This window comes from Salvelinus fontinalis, chromosome 7 (genome assembly GCF_029448725.1).
Source record: "Salvelinus fontinalis isolate EN_2023a chromosome 7, ASM2944872v1, whole genome shotgun sequence".
Taxonomy (NCBI): Eukaryota; Metazoa; Chordata; class Actinopteri; order Salmoniformes; family Salmonidae; genus Salvelinus; species Salvelinus fontinalis.
The window spans coordinates 660,244-674,050 of NC_074671.1; the positions used below are offsets into that span (position 1 = coordinate 660,244).

A 13,807-nucleotide genomic window follows, 5' to 3' on the forward strand; every position below is an offset into this window, starting at 1 on the left:
AGTGGTTAGAGGAGGGGAGGCAGGTAGCCTAGTGGTTAGAGGAGGGGAGGCAGGTAGCCTAGTGGTTAGAGGAGGGGAGGCAGGTAGCCTAGTGGTTAGAGGAGGGGAGGCAGGTAGCCTAGTGGTTAGAGGAGGGGAGGCAGGTAGCCTAGTGGTTAGAGGAGGGGAGGCAGGTAGCCTAGTGGTTAGAGGAGGGGAGGCAGGTAGCCTAGTGGTTAGAGGAGGGGAGGCAGGTAGCCTAGTGGTTAGAGGAGGGGAGGCAGGTAGCCTAGTGGTTAGAGGAGGGGAGGCAGGTAGCCTAGTGGTTAGAGGAGGGGAGGCAGGTAGCCTAGTGGTTAGAGGAGGGGAGGCAGGTAGCCTAGTGGTTAGAGGAGGGGAGGCAGGTAGCCTAGTGGTTAGAGGAGGGGAGGCAGGTAGCCTAGTGGTTAGAGGAGGGGAGGCAGGTAGCCTAGTGGTTAGAGGAGGGGAGGCAGGTAGCCTAGTGGTTAGAGGAGGGGAGGCAGGTAGCCTAGTGGTTAGAGGAGGGGAGGCAGGTAGCCTAGTGGTTAGAGGAGGGGAGGCAGGTAGCCTAGTGGTTAGAGGAGGGGAGGCAGGTAGCCTAGTGGTTAGAGGAGGGGAGGCAGGTAGCCTAGTGGTTAGAGGAGGGGAGGCAGGTAGCCTAGTGGTTAGAGGAGGGGAGGCAGGTAGCCTAGTGGTTAGAGGAGGGGAGGCAGGTAGCCTAGTGGTTAGAGGAGGGGAGGCAGGTAGCCTAGTGGTTAGAGGAGGGGAGGCAGGTAGCCTAGTGGTTAGAGGAGGGGAGGCAGGTAGCCTAGTGGTTAGAGGAGGGGAGGCAGGTAGCCTAGTGGTTAGAGGAGGGGAGGCAGGTAGCCTAGTGGTTAGAGGAGGGGAGGCAGGTAGCCTAGTGGTTAGAGGAGGGGAGGCAGGTAGCCTAGTGGTTAGAGGAGGGGAGGCAGGTAGCCTAGTGGTTAGAGGAGGGGAGGCAGGTAGCCTAGTGGTTAGAGGAGGGGAGGCAGGTAGCCTAGTGGTTAGAGGAGGGGAGGCAGGTAGCCTAGTGGTTAGAGGAGGGGAGGCAGGTAGCCTAGTGGTTAGAGGAGGGGAGGCAGGTAGCCTAGTGGTTAGAGGAGGGGAGGCAGGTAGCCTAGTGGTTAGAGGAGGGGAGGCAGGTAGCCTAGTGGTTAGAGGAGGGGAGGCAGGTAGCCTAGTGGTTAGAGGAGGGGAGGCAGGTAGCCTAGTGGTTAGAGGAGGGGAGGCAGGTAGCCTAGTGGTTAGAGGAGGGGAGGCAGGTAGCCTAGTGGTTAGAGGAGGGGAGGCAGGTAGCCTAGTGGTTAGAGGAGGGGAGGCAGGTAGCCTAGTGGTTAGAGGAGGGGAGGCAGGTAGCCTAGTGGTTAGAGGAGGGGAGGCAGGTAGCCTAGTGGTTAGAGGAGGGGAGGCAGGTAGCCTAGTGGTTAGAGGAGGGGAGGCAGGTAGCCTAGTGGTTAGAGGAGGGGAGGCAGGTAGCCTAGTGGTTAGAGGAGGGGAGGCAGGTAGCCTAGTGGTTAGAGGAGGGGAGGCAGGTAGCCTAGTGGTTAGAGGAGGGGAGGCAGGTAGCCTAGTGGTTAGAGGAGGGGAGGCAGGTAGCCTAGTGGTTAGAGGAGGGGAGGCAGGTAGCCTAGTGGTTAGAGGAGGGGAGGCAGGTAGCCTAGTGGTTAGAGGAGGGGAGGCAGGTAGCCTAGTGGTTAGAGGAGGGGAGGCAGGTAGCCTAGTGGTTAGAGGAGGGGAGGCAGGTAGCCTAGTGGTTAGAGGAGGGGAGGCAGGTAGCCTAGTGGTTAGAGGAGGGGAGGCAGGTAGCCTAGTGGTTAGAGGAGGGGAGGCAGGTAGCCTAGTGGTTAGAGGAGGGGAGGCAGGTAGCCTAGTGGTTAGAGGAGGGGAGGCAGGTAGCCTAGTGGTTAGAGGAGGGGAGGCAGGTAGCCTAGTGGTTAGAGGAGGGGAGGCAGGTAGCCTAGTGGTTAGAGGAGGGGAGGCAGGTAGCCTAGTGGTTAGAGGAGGGGAGGCAGGTAGCCTAGTGGTTAGAGGAGGGGAGGCAGGTAGCCTAGTGGTTAGAGGAGGGGAGGCAGGTAGCCTAGTGGTTAGAGGAGGGGAGGCAGGTAGCCTAGTGGTTAGAGGAGGGGAGGCAGGTAGCCTAGTGGTTAGAGGAGGGGAGGCAGGTAGCCTAGTGGTTAGAGGAGGGGAGGCAGGTAGCCTAGTGGTTAGAGGAGGGGAGGCAGGTAGCCTAGTGGTTAGAGGAGGGGAGGCAGGTAGCCTAGTGGTTAGAGGAGGGGAGGCAGGTAGCCTAGTGGTTAGAGGAGGGGAGGCAGGTAGCCTAGTGGTTAGAGGAGGGGAGGCAGGTAGCCTAGTGGTTAGAGGAGGGGAGGCAGGTAGCCTAGTGGTTAGAGGAGGGGAGGCAGGTAGCCTAGTGGTTAGAGGAGGGGAGGCAGGTAGCCTAGTGGTTAGAGGAGGGGAGGCAGGTAGCCTAGTGGTTAGAGGAGGGGAGGCAGGTAGCCTAGTGGTTAGAGGAGGGGAGGCAGGTAGCCTAGTGGTTAGAGGAGGGGAGGCAGGTAGCCTAGTGGTTAGAGGAGGGGAGGCAGGTAGCCTAGTGGTTAGAGGAGGGGAGGCAGGTAGCCTAGTGGTTAGAGGAGGGGAGGCAGGTAGCCTAGTGGTTAGAGGAGGGGAGGCAGGTAGCCTAGTGGTTAGAGGAGGGGAGGCAGGTAGCCTAGTGGTTAGAGGAGGGGAGGCAGGTAGCCTAGTGGTTAGAGGAGGGGAGGCAGGTAGCCTAGTGGTTAGAGGAGGGGAGGCAGGTAGCCTAGTGGTTAGAGGAGGGGAGGCAGGTAGCCTAGTGGTTAGAGGAGGGGAGGCAGGTAGCCTAGTGGTTAGAGGAGGGGAGGCAGGTAGCCTAGTGGTTAGAGGAGGGGAGGCAGGTAGCCTAGTGGTTAGAGGAGGGGAGGCAGGTAGCCTAGTGGTTAGAGGAGGGGAGGCAGGTAGCCTAGTGGTTAGAGGAGGGGAGGCAGGTAGCCTAGTGGTTAGAGGAGGGGAGGCAGGTAGCCTAGTGGTTAGAGGAGGGGAGGCAGGTAGCCTAGTGGTTAGAGGAGGGGAGGCAGGTAGCCTAGTGGTTAGAGGAGGGGAGGCAGGTAGCCTAGTGGTTAGAGGAGGGGAGGCAGGTAGCCTAGTGGTTAGAGGAGGGGAGGCAGGTAGCCTAGTGGTTAGAGGAGGGGAGGCAGGTAGCCTAGTGGTTAGAGGAGGGGAGGCAGGTAGCCTAGTGGTTAGAGGAGGGGAGGCAGGTAGCCTAGTGGTTAGAGGAGGGGAGGCAGGTAGCCTAGTGGTTAGAGGAGGGGAGGCAGGTAGCCTAGTGGTTAGAGGAGGGGAGGCAGGTAGCCTAGTGGTTAGAGGAGGGGAGGCAGGTAGCCTAGTGGTTAGAGGAGGGGAGGCAGGTAGCCTAGTGGTTAGAGGAGGGGAGGCAGGTAGCCTAGTGGTTAGAGGAGGGGAGGCAGGTAGCCTAGTGGTTAGAGGAGGGGAGGCAGGTAGCCTAGTGGTTAGAGGAGGGGAGGCAGGTAGCCTAGTGGTTAGAGGAGGGGAGGCAGGTAGCCTAGTGGTTAGAGGAGGGGAGGCAGGTAGCCTAGTGGTTAGAGGAGGGGAGGCAGGTAGCCTAGTGGTTAGAGGAGGGGAGGCAGGTAGCCTAGTGGTTAGAGGAGGGGAGGCAGGTAGCCTAGTGGTTAGAGGAGGGGAGGCAGGTAGCCTAGTGGTTAGAGGAGGGGAGGCAGGTAGCCTAGTGGTTAGAGGAGGGGAGGCAGGTAGCCTAGTGGTTAGAGGAGGGGAGGCAGGTAGCCTAGTGGTTAGAGGAGGGGAGGCAGGTAGCCTAGTGGTTAGAGGAGGGGAGGCAGGTAGCCTAGTGGTTAGAGGAGGGGAGGCAGGTAGACTAGTGGTTAGAGTGTAGGGGAGGCAGGTAGCCTAGTGGTTAGAGGAGGGGAGGCAGGTAGCCTAGTGGTTAGAGGAGGGGAGGCAGGTAGCCTAGTGGTTAGAGGAGGGGAGGCAGGTAGCCTAGTGGTTAGAGGAGGGGAGGCAGGTAGCCTAGTGGTTAGAGGAGGGGAGGCAGGTAGACTAGTGGTTAGAGTGTAGGGGAGGCAGTTAGCCTAGTGGTTAGAGGAGGGGAGGCAGGTAACCTAGTGGTTAGAGGAGGGGAGGCAGGTAGACTAGTGGTTAGAGTGTAGGGGAGGCAGGTAGCCTAGTGGTTAGAGGAGGGGAGGCAGGTAACCTAGTGGTTAGAGGAGGGGAGGCAGGTAGCCTAGTGGTTAGAGGAGGGGAGGCAGGTAGCCTAGTGGTTAGAGGAGGGGAGGCAGGTAGCCTAGTGGTTAGAGGAGGGGAGGCAGGTAGCCTAGTGGTTAGAGGAGGGGAGGCAGGTAGACCAGTGGTTAGAGTGTAGGGGAGGCAGGTAGCCTAGTGGTTAGAGGAGGGGAGGCAGGTAACCTAGTGGTTAGAGAAGGGGAGGCAGGTAGCCTAGTGGTTAGAGGGGGGAGGCAGGTAGCCTAGTGGTTAGAGGAGGGGAGGAAGGTAGCCTAGTGGTTAGAGGAGGGGAGGCAGGTAGCCTAGTGGTTAGAGGAGGGGAGGCAGGTAGCCTAGTGGTTAGAGGGGGGAGGCAGGTAGCCTAGTGGTTAGAGGAGGGGAGGAATGTAGCCTAGTGGTTAGAGGAGGGGAGGCAGGTAGCCTAGTGGTTAGAGGAGGGGAGGCAGGTAGCCTAGTGGTTAGAGGAGGGGAGGCAGGTAACCTAGTGGTTAGAGGAGGGGAGGCAGGTAGCCTAGTGGTTAGAGGAGGGGAGGCAGGTAGCCTAGTGGTTAGAGGAGGGGAGGCAGGTAACCTAGTGGTTAGAGGGGGGAGGCAGGTAGCCTAGTGGTTAGAGGAGGGGAGGCAGGTAGCCTAGTGGTTAGAGGAGGGGAGGCAGGTAGCCTAGTGGTTAGAGGAGGGGAGGCAGGTAGCCTAGTGGTTAGAGGGGGGAGGCAGGTAGCCTAGTGGTTAGAGGAGGGGAGGAAGGTGGCCTAGTGGTTAGAGGAGGGGAGGCAGGTAGCCTAGTGGTTAGAGGAGGGGAGGCAGGTAGCCTAGTGGTTAGAGGGGGGAGGCAGGTAGCCTAGTGGTTAGAGGAGGGGAGGAAGGTGGCCTAGTGGTTAGAGGGGGGGAGGCAGGTAGCCTAGTGGTTAGAGGAGGGGAGGCAGGTAGCCTAGTGGTTAGAGGGGGGAGGCAGGTAGCCTAGTGGTTAGAGGAGGGGAGGAAGGTGGCCTAGTGGTTAGAGGGGGGAGGCAGGTAGCCTAGTGGTTAGAGGGGGGGAGGCAGGTAGCCTAGTGGTTAGAGGAGGGGAGGCAGGTAGCCTAGTGGTTAGAGGAGGGGAGGCAGGTAGCCTAGTGGTTAGAGGAGGGGAGGCAGGTAGCCTAGTGGTTAGAGGAGGGGAGGCAGGTAGCCTAGTGGTTAGAGGAGGGGAGGCAGGTAGCCTAGTGGTTAGAGGAGGGGAGGCAGGTAGCCTAGTGGTTAGAGGAGGGGAGGCAGGTAGCCTAGTGGTTAGAGGGGGAGGCAGGTAGCCTAGTGGTTAGAGGAGGGGAGGCAGGTAGCCTAGTGGTTAGAGGAGGGGAGGCAGGTAGCCTAGTGGTTAGAGGAGGGGAGGAAGGTAGCCTAGTGGTTAGAGGAGGGGAGGCAGGTAGCCTAGTGGTTAGAGGAGGGGAGGCAGGTAGCCTAGTGGTTAGAGGAGGGGAGGCAGGTAGCCTAGTGGTTAGAGGAGGGGAGGCAGGTAGCCTAGTGGTTAGAGGAGGGGAGGCAGGTAGCCTAGTGGTTAGAGGAGGGGAGGCAGGTAGCCTAGTGGTTAGAGGGGGAGGCAGGTAGCCTAGTGGTTAGAGGAGGGGAGGCAGGTAGCCTAGTGGTTAGAGGAGGGGAGGCAGGTAGCCTAGTGGTTAGAGGAGGGGAGGCAGGTAGCCTAGTGGTTAGAGGAGGGGAGGCAGGTAGCCTAGTGGTTAGAGGAGGGGAGGCAGGTAGCCTAGTGGTTAGAGGGGGAGGCAGGTAGCCTAGTGGTTAGAGGAGGGGAGGCAGGTAGCCTAGTGGTTAGAGGAGGGGAGGCAGGTAGCCTAGTGGTTAGAGGAGGGGAGGCAGGTAGCCTAGTGGTTAGAGGGGGGAGGCAGGTAGCCTAGTGGTTAGAGGAGGGGAGGAAGGTAGCCTAGTGGTTAGAGGAGGGGAGGAAGGTAGCCTAGTGGTTAGAGGAGGGCAGGCAGGTAGCCTAGTGGTTAGAGGAGGGGAGACAGGTAGCCTAGTGGTTAGAGGAGGGGAGGCAGGTAACCTAGTGGTTAGAGGAGGGGAGGCAGGTAGCCTAGTGGTTAGAGGAGGGGAGGCAGGTAGCCTAGTGGTTAGAGGAGGGGAGGCAGGTAGCCTAGTGGTTAGAGGAGGGGAGGCAGGTAGCCTAGTGGTTAGAGGAGGGGAGGCAGGTAGCCTAGTGGTTAGAGGAGGGGAGGCAGGTAGCCTAGTGGTTAGAGGAGGGGAGGCAGGTAGCCTAGTGGTTAGAGGAGGGGAGGCAGGTAGCCTAGTGGTTAGAGGAGGGGAGGCAGGTAGCCTAGTGGTTAGAGGGGGGAGGCAGGTAGCCTAGTGGTTAGAGGGGGGAGGCAGGTAGCCTAGTGGTTAGAGGAGGGGAGGCAGGTAGCCTAGTGGTTAAGAGGTTGCGCCAGTAACCCAAAGGTTGCTGGTTCATATCGCCGACTAGGTGAAAAATCTGTCGATGTGCCGTTGAGCAAAGCCCTTAACCCTAATTGGGCCTCTAAATCCCTCTGGAGAAGAGCATCTGCTAAATGACTCAAACGTAATGCATCATAAGGCTATTCTATGGAATAGATGAGTGGCCTTATATTAAAGGAATGAGTACACAGCTACTCCTGGCATGAATATAGAGCATTGGTTCATTTACAGAACATGATTACATGTCTGTGGCCTAGAGGGAGAACAGAGAGAAGCGAGGGATGCCAGACAAGGAAGTCATATTGACAAGATAAGAGGAACAAGCTGGAGGAGGTTTCTCAGCTAAACCCAAGTTGCTGCCAGCTGGTCTGGCTGCTCTCTCTATTAGACAGACCAGGAGAACCACAGCCAGGGTTTAAACTCTCTCTCTCCATTAGACAGACCTATTTCACACATATACTGCGCCTATACTACATCTATACTACATCTATACTACATTTATACTGCGCCTATACTACATCTATACTGCATATATACTGCATCTATACTACATCTATACTGTACCTATACTACATCTATACTACATCTGTACTACATCTATACTACATCTATACTGCATCTATACTACATCTGTACTACATCTATACTACATCTATACTACATCTGTACTACATCTATACTACATCTATACTACATCTGTACTGCATCTGTACTACATCTATACTACATCTATACTACATCTGTACTACATCTATACCACATCTATACTACATCTGTACTACATCTATACTGCACCTATACTACATCTATACTACATCTATACTACATCTATACCACATCTATACTGCGTCTATACTGCATCTATACTACATCTATACTACATCTATACTACATATATACTACATCTATACTACATCTATACTGCACCTATACTACATCTATACTACATCTGTACTACATCTATACTACATCTGCACTACATCTATACTACATCTATACTACATCTATACTACATCTATACTACATATATACTACATCTATACTGCATATATACTACATCTATACTACATCTATACTGCATATATACTACATCTATACTACATCTATACTACATATATACTACATCTATACTACATCTATACTACATACATACTACATATATACTGCATCTATACTGCATATATACTACATCTATACTGCATATATACTGCATCTATACTGCACATATACTGCATCTATACTATACCTATACTACATCTATACTGCATATATACTGCATCTATACTGTACCTATACTACATCTATACTGCGCCTATACCTATACTACATCTATACTGCACATATACTGCATCTATACTGCATCTATACTGCATCTATACTGTACCTATACTACATCTATACTGCATCTATACTGCCCCTATACTACATCTATACTGCATCTATACTACATCTATACTGCGCCCATACTACATCTATACTGCATATATACTGCGTCTATACTGCATCTATACTGCATCTATACTGCATATATACTGCATATATACTGCATCTATACTGTACCTATACTACATCTATACTGCATATATACTGCATATATACTGCGCCTATATTACATCTGTACTACATCTATACTACATCTATACTGCATCTATACCACATCTATACTACATCTATACTACACATATTCTACATCTATACTACATCTATACTACATCTATACTACATCTATACTGCATCTATACTGCATCAGATACAGCATCTATACTACATCTATACTGCATCTATACTACATCTATACTACACCTATACTGCATCAAATACAGCATCTATACTACATCTATACTACACATATACTACATCTATACTACATCTATACTGCACCTATACTACATCTATACTACATCTATACTGCATCTATACTGCATCTATACTGCATCAAATACAGCATCTATACTACATCTATACTACACATATACTACATCTATACTACATCTATACTACACCTATACTACATCTATACTACATCTATACTACATCTATACTACATCTATACTGCATCAAATACAGCATCTATACTACATCTATACTACACATATACTACATCTATACTGCATCTATACTACATCTATTCTACATCTATACTACATCTATACTGCATCTATACTGCATCTATACTGCATCAAATACAGCATCCATACTACATCTATACTGCATCTATACTACATCTATACTACATCTATACTACACATATACTACATCTATACTACACCTATACTACATCTATACTACATCTATACTACATCTATACTACATCTATACTACACCTATACTACATCTATACTACATCTATACTACATCTATACTACATCTATACTGCATCTATACTGCACCTATACTACATCTATACTACGTCTATACTACATATATACTACATCTATACTACATCTATACTACGTCTATACTACATCTATACTACATCTATACTGCATCTATACTGCATCTATACTGCATCAAATACAGCATCCATACTACATCTATACTGCATCTATACTACATCTATACTACACATATACTACATCTATACTACACCTATACTACATCTATACTACATCTATACTACATCTATACTACGTCTATACTACATCTATACTACATCTATACTACACCTATACTACATCTATACTACATCTATACTGCACCTATACTACATCTATACTACACCCATACTACATCTATACTACATCTATACTACATCTATACTGCACCTATACTACATCTATACTACACCCATACTACATCTATACGGCATCTATACTGCATCTATACTGTGGCTATACTACGCCTATACTACATATATACTACACATATACTACACATATATTGCATCTATACTACATCTATACTACATCTATCCTGCTCTACATCTATGCTACAGCTATACCACACGTATACCACACCTATACTGCATCTATACTATACTACATATATACTACACATATATGACATCTATGCTACGCACATCTATACTACACTTATACTACACCTATATTATACCTATACTACACCTATATTATACCTATACTACACCTGAAGAGTTGGTTCAATCTTTGGAGAAACCGTGGAAAATGAAACATGTTTGGAGGGGAAAGTTAGCTGAATTTTGCAACCCTGGTGGTTCCATACCTGGAATGATCCCAGTACGAGGTCGAAGACCAGCCGTTGCTCTGTGTTCACCTGCTCTGGGATGAAGGCAAACACGATGAAGTTGATTCCAAAAAGAGGAATCAGCAGCAGGGTGGACTTGGCCAGCCTCCTACACAGAACAACAAACAGAACAGAAAAATCAAGAAGTAACTTTATGACTAGTACCTAGTAATTAAACAGTCTCATTCGTCCTTTTAAACAGAACATCAAGAGAACATCAAGTAGCTTTATGACTAGCGACTACTAGCTAGTTGTTAATCCGTCCCATTCATCCTCCTACACAGAACATCAAGAGAATATTAAGAAAAGTAACCACAGAGAGCTGAGTTCTAAACCACAGAGAGCTGAGCTCTAAACCACAGAGAGTTGAGCCACTAAACCACAGAGAGTTGAGTTCTAAACCACAGAGAGTTGAGCCACTAAACCACAGAGAGTTGAGCCACTAAACCACAGAGAGTTGAGCCACTGAACCACAGAGAGTTGAGTTCTAAACCACAGAGAGTTGAGCCACTAAACCACAGAGAGTTGAGCCACTAAACCACAGAGAGTTGAGATCTAAACCACAGAGAGTTGAGCTCTAAACCACAGAGAGCTGAGCTCTAAACCACAGCAAGTTGAGCTCTAAACCACAGAGAGCTGAGCCACTAAAACCACAGAGAGTTGAGCTCTAAACCACAGAGAGTTGAGCCACTAAACCACAGAGAGTTGGGTTCTAAACCACAGAGAGTTGAGCCACTAAACCACAGAGAGTTGAGCCACTAAACCACAGAGAGTTGAGCCACTAAACCACAGAGGGCTGAGCTCTAAACCACAGAGTTGAGCCACTAAACCACAGAGAGTTGAGCCACTAAACCACAGAGAGTTGAGATCTAAACCACAGAGAGTTGAGCTCTAAACCACAGAGAGCTGAGCTCTAAACCACAGCAAGTTGAGCTCTAAACCACAGAGAGCTGAGCCACTAAAACCACAGAGAGTTGAGCTCTAAACCACAGAGAGTTGAGCCACTAAACCACAGAGAGTTGGGTTCTAAACCACAGAGAGTTGAGCCACTAAACCACAGAGAGTTGAGCCACTAAACCACAGAGAGTTGAGCTCTAAACCACAGAGAGTTGAGCCACTAAACCACAGAGAGTTGATATCTAAACCACAGAGAGTTGAGCCACTAAACCACAGAGAGTTGAGCCACTAAACCACAGACAGTTGAGCTCTAAACCACAGAGAGTTGAGCCACTAAACCACAGAGAGTTGAGCTCTAAACCATAGAGAGTTGAGCCACTAAACCACAGAGAGTTGAGCTCTAAACCACAGAGAGTTGAGCCACTAAACCACAGAGAGCTGAGTTCTAAACCACAGAGAGCTGAGCTCTAAACCACAGAGAGTTGAGCTCTAAACCACAGAGAGTTAAGCTCTAAACCACAGAGAGCTGAGCTCTAAAACACAGCAAGTTGAGCTCTAAACCACAGAGAGTTGAGCCACTAAACCACAGAGAGTTGAGATCTAAACCACAGAGAGTTGAGCCACTAAACCACAGAGAGTTGAGCCACTAAACCACAGAGAGTTGAGATCTAAACCACAGAGAGCTGAGCCACTAAACCACAGAGAGTTGAGCCACTAAACCACAGAGAGTTGAGCCACTAAACCACAGAGAGTTGAGCTCTAAACAACAGAGAGTTGAGCCACTAAACCACAGAGAGTTGAGCTCTAAACCACAGAGAGTTGAGCCACTAAACCACAGAGAGTTGCGCTCTAAACCACAGAGAGTTGAGCCACTAAACCACAGAGAGTTGAGATCTAAACCACAGAGAGTTGAGACACTAAACCACAGAGAGTTGAGCCACTAAACCACAGACAGTTGAGCTCTAAACCACAGAGAGTTGAGCCACTAAACCACAGAGAGTTGAGCTCTAAACCATAGAGAGTTGAGCCACTAAACCACAGAGAGTTGAGCTCTAAACCACAGAGAGTTGAGCCACTAAACCACAGAGAGCTGAGTTCTAAACCACAGAGAGCTGAGCTCTAAACCACAGAGAGTTGAGCTCTAAACCACAGAGAGTTAAGCTCTAAACCACAGAGAGCTGAGCTCTAAAACACAGCAAGTTGAGCTCTAAACCACAGAGAGTTGAGCCACTAAACCACAGAGAGTTGAGATCTAAACCACAGAGAGTTGAGCCACTAAACCACAGAGAGTTGAGCCACTAAACCACAGAGAGTTGAGATCTAAACCACAGAGAGCTGAGCCACTAAACCACAGAGAGTTGAGCCACTAAACCACAGAGAGTTGAGCCACTAAACCACAGAGAGTTGAGCTCTAAACAACAGAGAGTTGAGCCACTAAACCACAGAGAGTTGAGCTCTAAACCACAGAGAGTTGAGCCACTAAACCACAGAGAGTTGCGCTCTAAACCACAGAGAGTTGAGCCACTAAACCACAGAGAGTTGAGATCTAAACCACAGAGAGTTGAGACACTAAACCAGAGAGAGTTGAGCCACTAAACCACAGAGAGATGAGCTCTAAACCACAGAGAGTTGAGCCACTAAACCACAGAGAGTTGAGCCACTAAACCACAGAGAGCTGAGCCACTAAACCACAGAGAGTTTATTCACTAAACCACAGAGAGTTGCGCTCTAAACCACAGAGAGTTGAGCCACTAAACCACAGAGAGTTGAGATCTAAACCACAGAGAGTTGAGACACTAAACCAGAGAGAGTTGAGCCACTAAACCACAGAGAGATGAGCTCTAAACCACAGAGAGTTGAGCCACTAAACCACAGAGAGTTGAGCCACTAAACCACAGAGAGCTGAGCCACTAAACCACAGAGAGTTGATTCACTAAACCACAGAGAGTTTAGCTCTAAACCACAGAGAGTTGATTCACTAAACCACAGAGAGCTGAGTTCTAAACCACAGAGAGCTGAGCTCTAAACCACAGAGAGTTGAGCCACTAAACCACAGAGAGTTGAGTTCTAAACCACAGAGAGTTGAGCCACTAAACCACAGAGAGTTGAGCCACTAAACCACAGAGAGTTGAGCCACTGAACCACAGAGAGTTGAGTTCTAAACCACAGAGAGTTGAGCCACTAAACCACAGAGAGTTGAGCCACTAAACCACAGAGGGCTGAGCTCTAAACCACAGAGTTGAGCCACTAAACCACAGAGTTGAGCCACTAAACCACAGAGAGTTAAGATCTAAACCACAGAGAGTTGAGCTCTAAACCACAGAGAGCTGAGCTCTAAACCACAGCAAGTTGAGCTCTAAACCACAGAGAGCTGAGCCACTAAAACCACAGAGAGTTGAGCTCTAAACCACAGAGAGTTGAGCCACTAAACCACAGAGAGTTGGGTTCTAAACCACAGAGAGTTGAGCCACTAAACCACAGAGAGTTGAGCCACTAAACCACAGAGAGTTGAGCCACTAAACCACAGAGGGCTGAGCTCTAAACCACAGAGTTGAGCCACTAAACCACAGAGAGTTGAGCCACTAAACCACAGAGAGTTGAGATCTAAACCACAGAGAGTTGAGATCTAAACCACAGAGAGTTGAGCTCTAAACCACAGAGAGTTGGGTTCTAAACCACAGAGAGTTGAGCCACTAAACCACAGAGAGTTGAGCCACTAAACCACAGAGAGTTGAGCCACTAAACCACAGAGGGCTGAGCTCTAAACCACAGAGTTGAGCCACTAAACCACAGAGAGTTGAGCCACTAAACCACAGAGAGTTGAGATCTAAACCACAGAGAGTTGAGCTCGAAACCACAGAGAGCTGAGCTCTAAACCACAGCAAGTTGAGCTCTAAACCACAGAGAGCTGAGCCACTAAAACCACAGAGAGTTGAGCTCTAAACCACAGAGAGTTGAGCCACTAAACCACAGAGAGTTGGGTTCTAAACCACAG

At 50.0% G+C, this 13,807-nt stretch overlaps 1 protein-coding gene across 2 annotated transcripts in view; it reads right to left on the minus strand.

Moving 5' to 3' along the window:
• Window positions 1–13,807, minus strand: part of vipr1b (vasoactive intestinal peptide receptor 1b) — a 351,937-nt gene that overhangs the window by 25,824 nt on the left and 312,306 nt on the right. For both annotated transcript variants that reach the window (XM_055928148.1, XM_055928149.1), the window contains exon 11: window positions 9,895–10,024. In XM_055928148.1, the coding sequence (XP_055784123.1) occupies window positions 9,895–10,024 (130 nt within the window). The remainder of the gene's footprint in view (window positions 1–9,894; window positions 10,025–13,807) is intronic.